This window comes from Cyphomyrmex costatus, unplaced genomic scaffold (genome assembly GCF_001594065.2).
Source record: "Cyphomyrmex costatus isolate MS0001 unplaced genomic scaffold, Ccosl1.0 scaffold365, whole genome shotgun sequence".
NCBI lineage: Eukaryota > Metazoa > Arthropoda > Insecta > Hymenoptera > Formicidae > Cyphomyrmex > Cyphomyrmex costatus.
The window spans coordinates 268179-288780 of NW_017277830.1; the positions used below are offsets into that span (position 1 = coordinate 268179).

Consider the following 20602-nt stretch of genomic DNA (forward strand, 5'->3'; position numbering starts at 1 on the left):
AACAAAGAGTTTTTTTTTTTAATTACATGATTACATTTTATTGTTTTTTATTTTAATATTTATTTGAAGAATAAATTTAGTAAAAATAATAGATTTAATGGACTCTCTCGAAATTTAAACACAACTTATTTGTATAACTATTGTATAAATGAGAATAAATAACAATCACCGCAGTTCTAAGTGCGTAACAAGTGTTATGCGGTATTACTGCGGTGATTGTTATTTACTCTCATTTGCCCGTTATACAAATAAGTTGTGTTTAAATTTAGTATTCCGTGCGTTTAAATATTATTTGAAATATGCATTGTTTTTTGTACTAATCTGGATTTTATATTTGTGTGTATAGTATCGACGTAGTCAGCAGATTTTTTTCACCGTTGCGCATCAATTGGTGAGTGAAATGTGAACTTTTTCATTGAAATAGTATAGTCTATGAAAATTATGTTAAAACATAGTATAGTGGATACATGTACATGTCAATACATGTACGATAAATTATTATATATATTATATTATAATACTATACATATATTACATTTCATGGATTCTGTTAAAAAGATAGACTAGAAAAAATTAGAATAAATAATTAATTCTGAATGTATTAACTATTGATTCAATTCGTCGATTCTAGACAAATCTAACTTCAAAAAATCCTTTATAATTTATAGTTTCTACACATATATATATACAAACATATCTTATATCTACATACATACACGCACACATACATAAATAAATACAAATGGATTGGAGGAAAAATTCTGCGGTATTTTATTAGCTTAAAATAGTATACGATTGTGTACATTTAAAAAATTAGCGATTATACCATTTGATAGAGCAAAGTTTCAACTTTAAAAATCTGATTTTTTAATTATACGACGATATTTAACGGAGTTATAAGCAATTAAAATCAAAACGTTTCTTTACTTAATTCGCAAACAATTCAGAAACAAAAAATCGTAGAATATTTTAAAAACAAATTTTTAGGAAAAACTTTAAACTTTCACGTTAGATAGTCGAAAGTTTTCGAAAATTTTTTATAATATTTTTATAACACATAAAGAACATTATTTTGAATGATTAAATAAACGTTTTTGTGAAAAAATGATGAGTGGACCCATTATTCTTTATAATTTTAAAAATCGTAAAAAATTTTCCAGTGATTTTAGAAACGTATTTGAAAACGTTTAAAAAATGTTAAAAATAATCGAATTGTTCCTCTTTTTTCATTAAAAATACATTTATTAAAATGTTAAAAGAATGTTTTTTAAATGTTATAAAAATGTTTGTAAACATTTTTTTCAAATCTTTAGAAAATATTATTTTACATAAAAGAACAACAAAATACTTTCAATAAAAATACGTAAAATTCGCCAAATTAACGTGCAGATTTAATAAATATTTGTTTTAAAAAAGTGTTATAAGATTTAATAGCTTTTACATTTAATTCAAAATTGGTATTCCAAAATAATCGCGCGCTGATCGTTATAAATAAAAATTCTATCAAACGAGAACATGTAAACGTGTGCATAAATGCTCTAAACCAACAAACAAATATTAATTTCTCCCGTGCAGAATTTAACGATATATTGATGTTATAGATTCGCAAATATATTTTGCATAATTTGTTGAAATGTGGAGTTCACACACACAGTACTTGTAATTAGCGTTATTTGTTATTAGTTCAAATTTGTAAAATGAAAAAAATATCTGAATATTTTTCCAATAAATTTCACGATTTTTATGCGTTTTATATATTATGTAATTACCATTTTTTGTTTTATCAAATGTTTGGTATAAAAATTGTAAATATTTTATTATATTTATTTCTTATATTATCATACTTAATACTGACATTTTCGTACAATTTGGCTTTAGCGAAATAAATTTTGAATTATAATATATGTAGCATTATAGTTGTAAATATACGTAATCTATAATATTTTACTAACATTGAATAATAACATTCGCTTTAAAAATTCTTATAGTAAGATTTCTCAAAAATTTTGCAACATTAACATTTTTAATTTATTTATAATTTTTAATATCAGAAAATTGTTGATAAATTTGTGAAACTTTTAATTTATTATTTGATATTTCGAGTCATTGTTTTTTATGCATATAATGTATGAAAAACTAATTAAATGAGTGTAACAATTCATTATTAAGTCAACACTCAATAATTAATTAATATTCAACTTGAAAAATTTTTGCATTAACATTTTTACTAAATCGCGAATAGTTGTCTAAATTGTTTTGGGATTTGGGAATATCGCTGCAGAATAGAAGAATGAAACAACGCTTTTAAGCTCTTGAAAATGTTCTTGTGGCTGTCAAACCAAAGAGACAAGAGGCACATGACGAGACAAAGTAACGTAGAGTCAGACAAATAATATTAAATCGATTAGTTCGCACTATTCGCAGCATCTGAAAAATTTCAGCTGAAATAAGTGTCTCGTTTGATATATTTCTTCTTCTTTTCTTTGCCCTACTCTCCTTCAGCCATACCATACATCAAAGAAGTCGAGGATCTTCTCAGTCATACACCTCAATATATGCATGTACACTTAGCGTGTGCTACTTAGGGAATATCGAGATCACCTCTTCACGAAAAAACGAGTGAAGCAACGATGTCTTTTAAATTTTTAATAACGAATCTATGCTATTTAATACATATTAGCGCAAATATTACTAAATATCTCATAATTAAGTTTTTACATTTTAAATATGAAGTTATTTGCAGCTTTATTTAGTTTTTACCATTTTGGCATTAATTTCACTACTAATCTGTTAATTAAATAAATAATATTACCGGCAAAAAATTTTCTATTCATTATTGGAGTATTTTTGATACATTATTGCAGATTGATATACTTAATAAGAAGCTTTGTTACAAATGCATTAAGAAACACAATTTCCAGAGAAAATGATTTTGTTAATCTTCTTCAATTAAAATGAAATAGGAAAAGAGAGTAAGAAAAAGACAACGGCAATCTAAATCATTACGTAATTTAAACCACGCTATCGATAATAACTGAAATTGAAATTATTATTTATGTATTTTTATTATACGAACAATACATCTATTTTACAGATATCTTTTTTCCCTTTGCAAAATATATTTGACGAAGTTTATTATTTCGATTGGAAAATATTTCGTTTTATTTTTTAATATCTAAATTTCAATTTATCAAAAGTAAGTAATACTCAAAGATATCTACATCGTTGTCAATATCGACTTTGCGTAAAATACATAAAAGTTTAGTTTAAAAACAAGCTAAACTTACCGATAAATAAATACTGAACCAACAACGAGAACAACCACGATGGAGCTCAATACCATGGAGAGAATAGCGTATCCTGGAAGAGCTGTCGAACATTCATGTAATTTAAATTACAAAAAACATACCACATTTTTTAACATGACATTCCAAAACGTTCTCTCTGAGGAATATTTTACTCTATATGTATACTATAATACATATATTTTACTATATATATTTCGAATAAAATTTTCCTTGAAGAGGACGGTTTGGAATGTACTCTAAGGAAGAGAGAGAAAAGAGAGTCAAGTGATCAGATTGCTTTATGCATAAAAATAATCATACAGAAATATGCCAACGCACAATTGCAAAAAGTGTTCTTTATTTTATTTCGAACGGTTCAGTCATAAATATTATATATTTTTAGTCACGAAAATGTTATTAAAGCTTATGAAATGTGAAAATCGTTTTAATCTTCGTTATATGCGATACGACATATTTCTGTCGTATTTTTACAATTTTATATCGCATATTATATTTAAGCTTAGATTAAAAAAGCATTATCCACTCACAATTATCAGGACATAACGACCCGTCGAATCCGCACGTAGGCGTATCTGGAGGTGGTTCTAAACGACCACCAGCCCAGTGAATTTGTTTCCCAGGGATATATTCCAATGTTTTATTCGCACCGTAATAATGGGCTACAATCTGCGAGAAATTAATTCATGAATAAAATGAAAAGCACGAAAGAGGATGAAACAAATTTATGGTAGCTTGATATATTAAACTCGCTCACCAAGCAACATTCTAAATTAAATTATATATTTTAGTTGCGGGATTTTGAGTAAAATTTTTTATAATTAAAAATAGATAAAATTACAATCTAATAAGTATAGGAATAGATAATTGTTAATTTTCGAAAATGTCTTACTTCGAATCTGGATGTTTCCGGGTCCATGTTCAGTAGAGAATAATCCGCAATTCTATCGCCATTTTCATCAATGTTTACATCGCCAGTTATTCCTGGAATTTATCATAATTATACAAAACTAAAATGATCAAACTTAGTGATTTAATGATTTAATACTTTAATCAAAGTTAAACATTATAGGCAGGTAATTGCAAAAAATTGTTAATTCTCGAAGAACTTGATTTTGCATTGTGATAAAATCTTGTGTGGCGATTGCTGCAGTTCGCGTAACTGATATATAGAAATGCAATGCTCTATGTAGTCCAGTCAAATTATGATTTTACCGGGAAAAAATTCCTATACGCAATTTCTTCGAGCTATCACGAAGAACGCGCCGACCTCGCAACTTTGCGTCGCTCTGTACGGCGTTCTATTAATCGTAGAGTAACGAATGACCCCTCAAATTAAAGCTCTTGAAAAATGCTACAAGTTTCTCACAGATAATTTTTCGATAAATTTCAAAGAAAACGAGATAGAAGCAATTTAAAGTCGATTATCCGTGTTTTTTCACTATATTTTCACCTTTTTTCTTCAATAACTCGAGAAATATCCATAGGTAGACGAAAAAGTTATTAAAGTAACTTGTAGAGCATGAAAAAACCTACAAAATGAGCTATTATTCATTGATTTTACTTCACTAGAAGCCGAGTTATTACAAAAAACCGTTTTTTTTTGTTTTTTTGACTTTTTTCAAAAAGCACCAGCTATTTTGTCCCGAAAAACTGGACTAATGAGCATATATATGTATAAACATAGTAAAATTTTGCTTAAGTATCTAAATACGTAAATAATTATGCAAGACGCTCAAGCTGATTGCTAGAAAGAATGGTGACAGTTTATGGCCAAAACTTGCCTATGATGAAAACATATGAAATCGGTCAATCCCCATAGATTTGAACGTGCTAAACTCGAATATGAGGTTTAAAATTTCCAAAATCCGGGGAACTTTATGAAAAGCAATTTTTCTGCTTTGCAATTAATTAATCCGAACTTAGCTCGAGGAAAGCTCATATCGAGGAACGCTATGACTTAGCTGAATATGTAGGCTTTATAGCTAAGAGGAAGATTTATAAAAATCTAGGCTGACACACTGACATTTGTCTTAACAAGACGGATTAGATTCTACAAGACATACTAATTGGAAGAGGTATTTAGTAACCTCCACGCGGTGCATCTTGGGTAAAGTTGATAGTGAAAAAGTAAAAACGCACGCGCGCCCACGCACATAGGTACGAATATTCATGTTTGTTCATGTTATTGTACGCTGTGTAACATTGACCACTTTTGCAATACAAAAAAAATTACAGTTTTTAAGTATGTATATTATAATAGAAAAAAAGATTTCTTGTTCAATTACTATTTGTTCATCATCAGGAAATATTCTACTGCAAAATAAATCTGCAGTTTTTCTGCAAAGCATAAAAATTACATTTTTATAAATTTATATAAAGTTCCCTGAACTTTAGACAATTGTAAATATTCGAGTTCAACATCTGTAAAATCTATAAAGATCGATTTCATGTGTTTTCACCACAGATAAATTTTGGCTCTAAACTGCCATCGTTCTTTGCCAAAACGTTTTGCAGCTCATCTTGGGTGCATTCCACTTAACGTTCGCAACATTCTCAAGCAACATTTTATTCTTGTTTATAAAATAGATGATCTAATGTTGCGAACAGCATTAAGTAAAACACATCTTTAAAGTTTCCTACATAATGTTAATTCCTATATATAATGAGATACGTAATTGAGATTCCTATAATATATTATATTGTTTTGATGATCCAACAAAATTATTTTCAGATAAAAGTATCTATCAAAATTCTTAGATACTTCATAGAAAAGTCGTTCTTACTGTGAGGATATAATACAAGACATGAGCAGAATATATATATTAAAATACAAAGTAAACTGGCAATTCTGCATTTCATTCAACGTTAGCTACGTCAGCTATAAAATTCTTTTAGAAAACTCAAGAGAAGACGGGACGAAATAGCGTACATATATATACGGAAATAAAAGTAATCATACTTTGAAGATCCTTAATAGATGAGACATAAAGCCAGAATAAAGCAATTTGTTCTTTTAATTCTCATATTAAAACACTGTGAACTCAGACTGATAAATATTTGTATTTGAATAAAATAAATTTATTTATATATGCAGAGCTACAATATTTTTTTAAGATAGTTACCTCCAAACTAATTAAAGAAATTTAAAATTAAAAGAAAGGCGTAAGACTTAAAATGTATGTGCGTGGTAAGAATGAAAATATTATAAACATTCAAATAACATTTCAAGAAACTAGAGAGAAAGAGGAACATAGAGGCAACAATAATTTGTAAATTGATTTCGTTATTAAAAATTAACTTGGAAAGAAAAGGAGTTAAGCGTAGATAACTTCATGCAACGCCGATATATATCTAGCAAATCTATTTATTACAAAAAATTATTAAATAATTAAGCTTACATGTTTCGACTCATTTTTGAGCCTTATTCAGAGAGACAATAAAATTTACATAAATAAATTATAATTTAAAAAATAACAAAAGATAAAAAGATGTTTAATCATAATGAGCTCCCTCACAACTGAGAAACAGATTTTAAAGACAATCCTAGGCTAGGGAGCACAATCAAATGCATAATAACGGAAAAAAGGAAAGAAATAAAGAAAGTTGAAAATATGGGAAATTACAATAATTTTCCAGGATGTCACAGAAAAATAATCATTTCCAAATTAAATTTATCAAATTGCAATTATTTCTCGGGAGTGAGGAGAATCACCATGTTCACCACGATACTGCATCGTAAACAATCTCAAAACCGGTCTTCAGAACAATCTAGGCCAGTCAGTCTCAAACACAGTGAGTCACAGCAAATAGTTTGACAGTATTAAATTATCAAATCACAAAATTCAAATGACACGACTCACCACTATGCACCAGCGAGACTGACTTCGTGATTAAAATTGGAAAACCATTGACAAATTGTTGCGAGTAACGATTCATCGGGATAATTAATTTAATTGTTTTCTGGCAAAGAGAGTATCTCTAATTAACAATGATATTTTCAACTTATTTATCCTCTTTTGACCGATTTTCATTCTATGAGTTTAAATTTTTCTGTACTTCTTAACGATAGAGAGTTACATTTTTTATCATAGAAACTTTTTTACTGAAAAAAAATTGCGCTAGCTTTGTCGACTATAATAACGTGCGACGATCCGTTAGCATTAATGTAACAAATACTGATAAATAATTGCAACACTATTTTCCATTGTTAATGAGAAGACGCTTATCGTAAAATCTTAAATAATTTCACGCGAGAGATCTTCAAGATCGATATAATTTTACGCTAAAATCATGTCTGATTAACTGACGCAAAGTGACTTCCGCTGTAAATATATACTCTATAATGCTGATTCTACAATGAGTCAGTAGTATGTAGTCCTAAGTCTTATCGGTAAAATTGATTAATAGGTAACTTGTACGACTAACGCTGATTGGCCAACTTTATCGATTAAGACTAAAACTTCCGACTACAAATTTATCGTAAAATCAGCTTAAATCTGAATCAGTGGATAGTCTCTGTCTTACCCAGTGGTATACTTGGTACTGGATAATCAGTGAAGTTCAACTAAAAATAAAAAAAATTTATACCTAAAATACTGATATTTGTTATGTTAATTTCAACTTTCTATTATCATATTCGTTGAATTTATGCAAGATTAGTTAGATCACATAATAAGATTAGTTACATTAGGGATCTCACATTTCATTACCAGTGGCATATTTGATTATTCACTGATTCAGATTTAGAGAGTAAGCAACGATGAATGAGAAAAGCTGAAACTTACCCTTGAAACTCTTTCCCCACATTCTCCGCGTCAAATTACCGCCGTCTAGGTTGACCTCACCCGGTTTCTCGGGCAGACTTTCTTTAAGGGCGAGAGCGTAAAGTAATACAGCATCGTAAAACGCCGTCACGAAAGTTGAGACCGAGCTGTTACCGAAAATGAAGTTATATTTGCTCTGAGCCAGGGATTTAACTTCATGCGAAAAATTCAGGTACTCTAGATTGTCTGGAGTGCGCGCCGTCACCGTCAATAAGGCCTGATAAGCTTTTCGAGCCTTCTCGTTCCTCTCATCGGTATCGCCGTCGACTCTCCATGGCTCCTTGGAATCATTATCGCTAGAAGACATTCATTCACTTGATACTTTGGAATTTTTTACAAACGTATGTCATTACGAAATGAAAAAATTCACGCGTCAGTTGAATCATTGGATTTGACTTTAATTTTATAAAGATTTTAATGTTATATTGTAAATTTTACCGTGTTGCTGTTAAAAAGAGTAAGAATTTTTTTTATTATTATAAAGTATTTTGTATTTCATTTAAAACTTCTAAAAAGATTATTTTAATAATTTCATGGATTTATTTTAATTATTTTGTATAACCTACATTTTATGTAACGTTACCATATTAAAGCCGATATGACGTTGCATAAATGAAAGCAGCTTGTTGTATAAATTTTGCTAAGAAAAGGTAATATTTAAAAAAATATACTTAAAAAAAGTACATATTCAAAAATGATGTAAAAAGTTTAAATTATTTTTTAACTTTTTTTGTTTTAAGCTTGCTACATTTGATTGAAATAAATTTATAAAAATAATCTTTCTCATATATAATATATACTGATACTGATAATTGTTAAAAACATTAAATTTTTACAATTGTATGTATTTTGTTTCTTGAAATATTACCTGAAATCGTTAATATTAAACATGATATGCGACCCAATTAATTTATGTTTCGATGTGAAACAATATTTATAAGTACATATATCGTGATCAAGCAGATTTTTGCTTTTATATCGTTACCAAAGATCATAACTTTCATTTTATGATGCTCGATCGTTACGTTATAATTGGAACATATAAAAGCCACAAACATCTACCATATGTAATGCGTGTAACACTTAAATTACAAGGCGCAAAATTCTCAAGTAGAAAAAAAATCATGATATGGGTGGCGAAACGACTGCGAGGCGCGTGATTAAATAAAGTGACGTCGTCGGGAATAACACGACGTCACCGTCTGCACCGGCGAAGGTTCGCTTATTTATTTTTTTTTTTATTTCTGCATCTTGCACATCTCTTCCGAGCTTAAGGTGAGCGAATAAAAATCGACATAGTTCGAAAGCAATCTTAAGTCACTCCGCAAAGTTTTTCTCTGCTTGGCATTCTAGAAATTTCTTGACTTTCTATCTACGATAGGAAGAACGTCGGAGATGCTTAATTATCCGAGAAAAACCCAAGTACGTTCTCTGCATAATAAATATGAATTTAAAAGCCACGTGGTATTTTTTTATCGACATCTGCAACGGCAATTGTAGAAAGGTTATCGGATTAATTCTAGCTGGAAAAACTGATGAATAAAAATTCCAATTACTGCTGGAGTCAACGCCAATCGTTGCTCCACGAGATAATCAAGCTTCTTTTCTATTCCGTGCTTGTTTTAAATCTCACATGAATCTTGTTAAATCCGATTTTCATCATTTTTTCGCTCTGGAAAAGAAATTATGAAATCGAGATTTTGTGCGAAATCGTGCGAAAATGTTTGCTTAGTATATTTTTCTTTCTGAAAACTGTTTCATTGTTTCTCTATTACTAGAATATATAATAGTGAAGATTAGTAATTTTAGTAACTTTATACAGTTTGCAATGGTATATCAAGAACTATCAACGATTGTGCCTATTCTGGTACAACTCTGTGGTTTGATATTTCCAATACGACGGATAAATTCCACTCGATCCGAAATCGCGCGATATCCTTTATTAACGAAATCCATATAGGGAGGGCAAAAAACGAAACAGAAATGCAACTGAATATTCAGTCAGAACAATTATAGTTTTGCTTTCACAGAGACAGATGCTCGTATTTTCTCCATGTACCGAACGATCGTCAACGCGCGATCTGTACCATCGGGATCACTAAAATTCAAGACTTGTCTTTCTCGCTTTGACTTCATTCACAGAAACAGGACCATCGCTCGAATAAGAAAATAAAATAACATCCAAGAATGCGATCGTAAGTTTCTTACGATAACAAAGAATCACGTACTATGTTACGTTTACGACGTTCCAGGATTAGCAATTTCCCAGGACAAAGCTTTTCAAGTCCTCGTTAAACAGTACGATCGTACGATGTGCACTTTGTACAAACGAGAAATTTAATGCCGTCCAACATGCTTACTTTCATTGGTCAAATTTCTCTCTAACATTTAAGGGATGTCTTTTCACTTACAAAGTTAACGGTATATATAGCTTTATCCTGCAAAAGAAGGGAACCGATGAGTCGTATGCCAGGCAATAAATGCAAGCGCGTTGTACGGCATTAACGTTCTCGATTGTATATACAGTATGTACGTAAACGCAAGTTTATCTAAGCGAGCAAACTGCTTCGTGATCACATGCGGAACAACTGCGTCGACGATATCGACGTTGTGGCAAGGAATAAATTAAGTTAAACTGAACTCTAAAAGTGAACTTTTGAGCATAAAGTAAGCTCCTTAAGGAAGCAGAATGAACAAAGTAAATGTACCTAATTGTCTCACTTTAATCATATTACGTTACATAACTGAACTAATATTAGCACATTGTTCCAGATAACCACAGAAATTGCTTCTAGTTACTTATTGTTAGTCGAGACAAGTAATTACTAATAACAGTTATTACTAATGAAATACACTGAATAATATACCAACGAAATATCACATTAATAACAGAAGATGTTTACATGAATTTTTACAGAGAAATTATATTCCAATTTGCATAAATAAGAAACCTTTTCTTTATATAGAACGAGCACATATGTACTTTTATCTACTACGAAGAAATGTTCAGCATCGTCAGATCCCATTAAGGTCTTTTTATTTATTTTTTGTCCCTCCATGAGTCCTGAAGACAGACGCGACGTATTTCATGCCAATTTTCCTTCTATAAGGGGCCAACGCATATGTACTGACTATGACTCCACATTCGTTTCAATTATAAAACGGCTTTAGTGTCCAAGACACGTACTACTGTACAAGCATCCCTGCCCCAGTTTTTTGATGTGCTACTCGTATTGCAGATTTTGTGCGTTGTAATAAGCTATCTAAAAATGATATTTTACAATAGCCTCGTTGAGAATAATATACACGGTTTTAATAAGTATTTATATATAGAATGTTTTGAGTGAGATATCTTCATATTAAAAAGAGAAAAAAGATTAACCCGTTATTCATATCATTGATTGTTCTACTATTATTAGCATTTGTGATTATGTATATATATTTAAAAATTCCATATTAAAAAAAATAGGTGTGCATTCCTGATCAATAAAAGGTCTGTTTTTTTGTTGTTGCACTCTCCGAACGATACAATAAGTTGAAGTGAACGAAACATATATTTATTTCACTTTAATTTATCGTACCATGTATAAGTTCAGAAAGTGTAGCAATAAAAACAGACCTAATAAGAAAATAATTGAGCATCGTTTTCATACTGCTAGACAGTTAAAATATAAAAATCACCCCAGGTATAAACTATTCCCGGGTTAAAAAAGGAAAACTATTATACGCAACATAATTCTATTATCAATATACTTTACGATTAAAAAACTCATTCTCTTAAATATGCACGAGTTTTTCTTGCAATTATTTTTCTATCTGGCGCGTTTAAAGTCTGTCTTATTTAAATGCTCGTGAAATGTTATGTTTATATGGTCGTGTTGTATGTACATGTTTATCATTACTTTTCATTTCGCATGGAACTTTCGTAATAACGCGCTATTCACGCCGCAACGATGTATATAATTAATCTTAACATTAGAGTTAAAATAGCGAGTTTACTCACCTGGAGGAAAGCTCAATGGAGAAGAACACGTATTCCCCTGAGTCTATCATCCCGAGCTCCTCCGCAGCTAGCAATATTTCCCGGATGGTCGTTGAATTAGCGCACATCACTATAACTGAAACAGAGAGAAAAACCAATTTCTTACAAGGCACATTGAGATCTATACAAATATTATCGCGGTCAAACTACTTTTGCAATATGCGCTCGAGCCAATTACATTTGTAGTTTGCTGCATACGAATGTAGCACAAGTATGTATCTAGTTAACTTTACATGAAAATACACAATCCCAGTATGTTAATATTTGCAAATATATATTTAAAAAGTATATTTAAAAAATTAATTTAATTGTACCCGTGGTGATCAACAGATATTAAAAGATATCTTTGCATTAACTTCTTTATTAACAAATTTACTGTGTATTTATCACATTTATTTATTTCTTATTTTATTTAAAAATTTATACGGCTCAAATACATTTCTAAATAATCTAACTCATAATTAAAAAATTAAAAATTATAATATATGTTTGTTATGAAGTTTTCATAACTTTACATGATATATTAATATGTATTCCTTAAATATAAATTAAAAACGGTTTATAAAGAAATACTTTAATCATATTGTTCAATAAAAAATTATTTTTTTTATCATAAGAGAACAAAGATAATCATTTTTATAGGTCTTTTAGGCGCTAAATATGATTCTGTTTATCAAAGTGTTCTATCATGACGCAATTTCGGGGAAATTGCGAACTATTTAGATTATATTAAGTACCCAAAAATTAGAAAATGATTACCTTTGTTCTTGTGCATTTTTTATTGAACAGTATCATATAACTTTTTATTATAATAATTGCAGAAATTATTATAGATATAGTAGTCATTTGCCGATGATTGTAATTTGCAGATCATTTACTAATGCATTTAAGTCTCATACAAATTCCAGAATTATAAAACACGCTATTAAATCACAATAAGATAACTATATTGTTTCATCTTCATGATTTATAATCGTCGCTCGTTTTATCGTGCTTCAACATTTTTATCCCAACTCAATTCAGCTGAAACCAAGTGGATTCAACATGGAATTCAGAAAGATACACACATGGAACATGGGAAGTGTAGAAATTTCGATTACTTTAAATTAGAATATACCGTCGACGTTTCGCAGTCACTTCCACATCGTTGCTTATGCGCAATTGATTTTTTATATACACGTGTCTTCTCTATCAAAACGCGCATTATCTCGTCAAGTTCGCATTATCTTGTGAACTTCACACGCGTTTAAAATATCGCGGATAGACAAATATTCATAATACAGTAATAAAATTCGGCATAAATTCAGAAATCTTCTGTACATCGCTGACGTTCAGATATTTTAATTTCTTCCATACAAAACATCATAAAAAACCGAATTAAAACAAGAAAATATTATGCACGCGAAAACCTATATTAAAAATATGTGAATTTTATTAAACGTTGGATTAACTTTGCAAAAGCGTCTCCGACAAATTAATAATTTTTTTTCCATTTAAAATAATATATAAAAAAACAACACTGAAAGATATTACAAAAGTTTTACCGATATACATATAAATAATTGTAATGTTTTTTCGTTTTTTTATTTTAGAAAGAATATACTTTTAATATGTATATACAGTGGCAGTTAAAAGTTTCTGGCCAGTTCAATTTTTTCTATCATTCTTACAAATAAAGGAATTAATAAATCATATTTTTTTATGACGAAAGAAATATATCAAAACAACACCAATAATGTTGTATAATATTGTTTATTAAAGCAATATGATTTTATTTACAAAAAAAGATCAAAATTTATGTAGATAAAAGTTCCCGGCCACTCCTTTAGTGCTAAGAAAAATATCTCTTATATGTGAATAGATAATAAACATAAACAAAAAAGTACCCGATGTCTATTTGATCTCAATATTTAGTTGCCATCCCTTTGGCTGCGATAACATCCTCGCAACGCCGTGGCATTGACAGTATCAATTTCTTCAAGAAATTAGACGATATCTATGTCCATTCTTCTTGTAAATGTTGAAATTAATCGAGGAGGTTTGAGTGATTTTGACTCCCAATGCGATGTCCCAAGCTCTTTTCATAGATTTTCTATTGGATTTAAGGTCCGGTGACTGAGCTGGCCACTTCAGCACCTGTTCGACGTCAGCCAGTCCTTCACTATTTTCCACGTATATTTGGGATCATTATCATGTTGGAAAATACATTGTTCCGGCATGAAACTATACGAATATGGAAGGAGATTATTTCTCAGTATTTCTTTATACTTCGGGCTGTTCATTATTCCTTCAATGTGAACGAGTGGACCAAGCTTATTGGCTGAAAATACTCCCCAAACAAGTACGCTCCCTTCACCATGCTTGACCGTTGGGTATTTGGTACCTACTATTATATCACGCACCAACAAGACGCCGAACATATCGTCTGCCATCGCTCTCGAACAAATTGAATTTTGATTCATCTGAAAAAGCGACTCTTTTCCAATCTTTCGGAGTTCACTTTCGATGTTGCTTAGCAAAATCTAATCGGGGGCCTTTTGATTTTCATTACTAATAAAAGATTTCTTTTATTAATAATAAAAGCAACGCGACCCAATAGACCAACATCGTGCAGACGTTTTGAACTGTGCGTCGATTCATCGTGATTTTCTTGATTTAATTCACAAAACAGCAAGTGAGCGATATCACTTGTTGTTTTCCTAGGATCCGCTGTAGACTTTTTTTTGATGATCTTATTCATATACGAACAGTTGTCTTCCGTGGATGATCGTTTCGACATTTGTCTTTTAAGCCATATTCTTAACAATATTTTGTGAGATCATTCATTGTTGATTTCCCAACGCCCACTACCGATGCAATAGTCCGCAAGCCTATGTCTTGTTTCCAGAGCCGCAAGATCGTCTCACGCAGTTGAATACTTGTGTGTCGAGCCATTATATTTATTTAAAAACTGACTCTCTTTGTTTAATCGGCTAAATATTAAGGTCGAACAGACCTCAGGTACCTTTTTGTATATGTTTATTATCTATTCACTGTACGAGATATTGCGAGGGGATAATCACTTAATGTAATCGTGGGACGGAGTCCCTGAAATCATTATAAAATTTATATAGAGTCATTCGGGGTAAACGCGCGCACTTTTTGTTTGACGTTTGATTAATTAAAAATATGCAGCCTTTAATGAACAAAATATAACTCTTTGTGTAGCTTATTTATTATACTTCTTTAAAAAAATGACAATTTATATCCAATTGTTCTCATATTTTCGCAAGATTAAAAATTATCCCGAAGAGACGAATGCGTCCACTTGACCCATATTGCGGGTAAACGTGCGCATTACTGCGGAGTAAATAAACGCACTTTGGATAAGTGTGAAATCAACATTTTTTAAGCTATTTTTGAGCATTAACTTTAATATAATATACGTTACAGTTTTTCCAGAGATTTTGGTAGAGATATTTACCAAATGTATATCACATTTAAATCAACATTTTTTATTATAACTAAAATATAACTAAAATATAAAAAATCGGAATCAATATCATTTAGAACAGTTTTGAGGGTGAGTGTGCACATGTGATTGAGGTTATGCTGATATCATTACCATTAAGGTAGTTTACGCGGCTAGAGACGCAGTTAAGTAGATATACGCATGCGTACACTTGTCTACGTACACTTGACCCAAAGTCAATGGTTTTGAAAACTAAATCTTAGTACTAATAATAGCCAATACAACCTTAAATATTGTTACGCAATATAAACTTACGTTATTATACTATGTATAAAACATATGTACACATCTATCTTTTCTTTCTTAATTTGATGTAACACACTTTTCCAGCAATCAAAAATCTATCGATGTTACGTGCTGTTTTATAATTATGCGTATATTTATTTGACTACTGTGCATAGAGTTCCAGCTACTGTTTAATTTTAACTGGCATGCAAGCGTTACTACTCGGCTGACAGTAACTAACTTCCATCTTCCACTCCCGTTAAGATATATAGACAATTCGCACACTTATTACCCAATGCGCGCGTTTACCCCGAATGACTACAATTTCGATATACATATAATCCGACAATTACAAGAAATAATTGTGTAATATTCACTACCTACACAGTATACGTTAAATGCGCTATAGATTTTCAACACTGGCAGTGAAATGGGAACGCACCCAAAAGAGAGTCGCCACGCGATCCGAATCTTTTGATTGGCTCGGGGTGCATGGACTCGAAAAGATTAAAGTGACAGGAAGATAAAACCCGCAGCTTGTGTCACTGTTATACCGGTTGCAGACCGGCACCAACGCGATATTCATAGCGAGCGACACGCGATATCCAAGCGTATAGCTTTAGAATGAGAACATCGGTAAAGCTGTACGCTTATTTTTCTTTAAATACATGTTTTAAAAAATATCTTGTATTTAAATATGATTTTAATGTATTTTTCCCACCCCTGCATTAAATAAGTTTAAAATTGGAAAAAAGTGTTTTGTATTTTAAAAAGAATAAAAAACTACGTATTTAAATACATTTTTATGAAAATTTTGTATTTTGTATTTAAAAACAATTTTTTGAGTATTTTACCCACCCCTGTATATACTATACCATTATTGTTGTTTTGACATTCCTTTCTTCATAAAAAAAAGTATGATTTATTGACTCCTTTATTTATAAAAATGATAGAAAAAAATCGAACTGGTTGGAAACTTTTGACCGCCACGTATGTCCCACAAAAAATCTAAATAAAATTTGTGCTTGTATCTTGTATCTTCGACTTTATTAACCATCGGAATTTTTCGAAAAGAAGGAGCAGTTCAGTTCACGACGTTCTTAAGAATTGACTCGCTAACATAAATGTCTAATATTTTAAAAAACTATTGTTCGCAAAATTGTTTTGCAATATGCAATACATATAAAATTGTATTGTACGTGAAAGTTTCTGTTAATTCAATACATTTTGATATACATATTTTTAGAAAATTGTTTTTATATTCGCTAGTAAAAATTATTTAACTATTTATCTGTTATATTATTACATGCATTATGCAATTAATGATAATATTTATTCTATCTTATTATTTCAAACGACTTGAAGTAACATATTTTTTTATTTTTACTAATCATTTCGAATATTGTTTAAAAGGAACATTTAGAGATTCGACTACGATTTTGTGTGCTGCAAGTCTGCTACAAATAATACGTCCAAAATATTACACATGTTATTTAAAAAATTGCTAAATTAATCTTGCAAAAACGTTTTGCAAACATCTGGATTCTCATGGAATGCATTTAAGCTATCGCAAAGTAACATTCGCGACTGGTCTTATGGTTGCACCGCAACACACCAGACCAGATATAAACGTTTATCCAAGCAAAGTCATAATCCGGCTTTATGACAAGTCAAACATGCGCCATTAATCGGTACAACTATCGTGTACGCATAAGTCTTTAACTAACTTTCAGGATACAATTCAGGACATTATCATTTTAAGACACATACACAGACATTAAGGAATCTTATAAATAATCTATCAACGTGTAGAAATTTCAAAATTAATTTCTTTAAATCTGAATGCTTATGTTCATGTTTGATTAATCACTTAATTAATAGTTAAAAATATAATAGCTACATATTAACAGATATCATAACTATATACAAGAAATAATTCATATAACTTCTAAAGTATAATATCATGGAAGTTTAATTGAAAACCTGGATGCACAATAACAGCTTAAGCAGATTTAACTTATTTTGAGAAATTGAAAGATAAAGTATTAAATTTGAATAACTAAACAACAAATATTAAAGATCAAATTTATTTTTTTTTTCTTAATAATCATAGTAATATATATACCTAAAGCGTTTTAAAAGATTATTATGATTAAATATCTCGCATGATTAAAAATATACAATAAATTTTGATGCCTAAATTTTAAGCAGAATCGTAAGGTTCGTAACATATTCTCGTAAAATTTATTAGTACTTTTAGTGTTTAAATCTTTATACAATATCTTTATAGACAGCTTTTTACTAGCTATAAGAGTTATAAGAAATCGTAGATATTTACTAATAAGCGTAGGTCTTACGATACATACGCATAAAATTAGAATACTAGTCATAAATTTTTACAAGTTTTATGAGAATAAGTTACGAGTCTTACGATTTTGTTTAGAATCAACCTATAAATTTTCTTAATATACGCTATTATTGCATAGAATGCAGAAATATTATATAAATACAATACAATTTTTAATTATTATATCTACTAAACTGAACCTAATAAATACACTGTGATGAAACAAGTTAGGATACAATTTTGAATTAATTAACATTATTATATAATTAAGTTTTAATATTTTATTTCCCTTATTTATTGTTAGAATCAAATTCATTTTTAGAACTTCTGATGATTATGCAATAACAGTGCAAGTTGATTAACACTGTTGTCCAAGTCTTCAATTCAAATTGTAAAAGAGTTGAGTGTAAAACGGAAATTGTTTTTATCTCCATTAACCAAACATTTCATCTACTTTTTATACCAATTTATTAATGTGCGATGTAACGTTCTCTTTCAGCTTAATTTGATATTGACATAATTTTACGTATTTCAAGTATAATTTATTCGCGCTCTGTCATAATAACATGTATTTTCGGAACAAAATGAGCGAACGAGACATTGTCTCATAAAGCGCCGGTAAATGCAATTAGATGCGAGATGTCGCCGTCGTTGTGTTATTACGGGTCGATCTAACTCAGTTTCTCATTAGAGATGCTCTTCGTTTAACGTCGCTGTAGCTACCGCCGATGACGACGACTAACAAGAGTCATACGATACAAAGGGGTAAAGTTCGCTCCATTATATGAGCACAGGCATCCTGTCGACATTAAAGATGTCGGTATCAGCTGGAGATTACACGCTGTTCTAGCCATATTTCTTCTCCCCACGATATTTAAAGCGTTTCGATTAGTAAATTAGGAAAGTCTGCACAACACAGAATAGGAACACATCAAATTACAGTAGATAGCAGTAAATTGCGACAAATGACAATAGGCTCTAATCACTATAATGTACTTTCAATAAAATATCTTTCTATATGTGTGCGTGTGTAGAATTATACGTTTAAATACCGCAGAGAATGTCAATCATTGAGATCGAATGTCAATACATTGAGAGAAATATACTAAATTTTAATAAATATTTGTTGAATAAAGTACTGGTTGAATATTTATTAAATGTAAACATATATTTATTTGGTACAAGAAAATCAAAGAATCATTAATTTGATCTAATTCAATTTTTTTTTTATTTAGTAAATATTACTTACCATAAGTAAATGTATTATTTAAACAAGTGTTTATTAAAACTTAGTACATTTTTTCAATATAATTTTGTAACATTTTTTTGCACGGTTGCACATTTAAATTTTTAATATCCTCAAAAAAATTCACTTTTTTATTATAGGTACTATCGAAAATTGATTAGTAGTATTCAATATTTTTTCAGGTTCTAAAAATTTTCCTAAGATCCCTTTGTCTTTAAATCGCTAGATACGCTATTTTTATTCAGTTTTCGTAAACTTATAAGAGTATTTCAAGAGTAGGTATACTAGTAAAAGATCAAGGAGTGAAAGGCTTTCATGTTCTTTAGATCTTCAAAATTGATAAGAAGATCTAGATAGGAAAAGGATACTACCTTTAACACAAGCGAGGAAATTTAATTAAACAATCCCGATGAAAAAATCGATTGCAAAGTTATATACATATATATATATATATACACGGAAACACAGAGAATAGCGTGATAAACCAATGGATTCGACCTATCGAGAGTGTGACATTTTACATCGATTGAGAATTTGAACGGCAATAAAAAGTAGTCGAGGCGTAAAACGAAAAGACGAGCCGTCGATGCGAGTAAAATGGGTAGATCGGTGTTATACGTCTGTATACCGGAAATAGCCTCATTATCACATAGATCGAATCTTCTTACTTCTCTTTTATAGCACGTCTTTCGTCTCCGCTACTCGTAGACGTACAGTATCTGAGACAGCCATTCGAATAGAGTTAAACGTAAACTCGTCGTGTAATTTTGTTTCTCGGTACGATAACGTGATAATACTAACAACAGACACTTGCTTTACCACCTGTTTCATTCAATAAGAATTACAGTCGGAAGTTTTAAAATTATAATAACTTAAATTTGATCGAAAATTAATTTAAATATGAAACTTTTGTGATTTAAGGAACTTTTTTTACTGTAATATATCGGAATAAAAAAAGAGAAAGAGATAAATAAAGTATATATAGTTATATAAATAATTTATTATTTATAATAAAAGATAAAAGATATCTCAATATCATATAAAATATTATAAGATAAGTAAGTTAGAGAGAGAGAAAGAGAGAGAGAGAGAGAGAGAGA

At 30.1% G+C, this 20602-nt stretch overlaps 1 protein-coding gene across 1 annotated transcript in view; it reads right to left on the reverse strand.

The window, feature by feature from the left end:
• LOC108776620 (atrial natriuretic peptide receptor 1) overlaps nt 1-20602 on the reverse strand; it is a 131434-nt gene that overhangs the window by 66003 nt on the left and 44829 nt on the right. Inside the window, exons 5-9 of the mRNA XM_018543291.1 lie at nt 12135-12249; nt 8093-8427; nt 4198-4289; nt 3836-3974; nt 3288-3369 (exon numbers count right to left, since the gene is read on the reverse strand). Of these exons, the coding sequence (XP_018398793.1) occupies nt 3288-3369; nt 3836-3974; nt 4198-4289; nt 8093-8427; nt 12135-12249 (763 nt within the window). The remainder of the gene's footprint in view (nt 1-3287; nt 3370-3835; nt 3975-4197; nt 4290-8092; nt 8428-12134; nt 12250-20602) is intronic.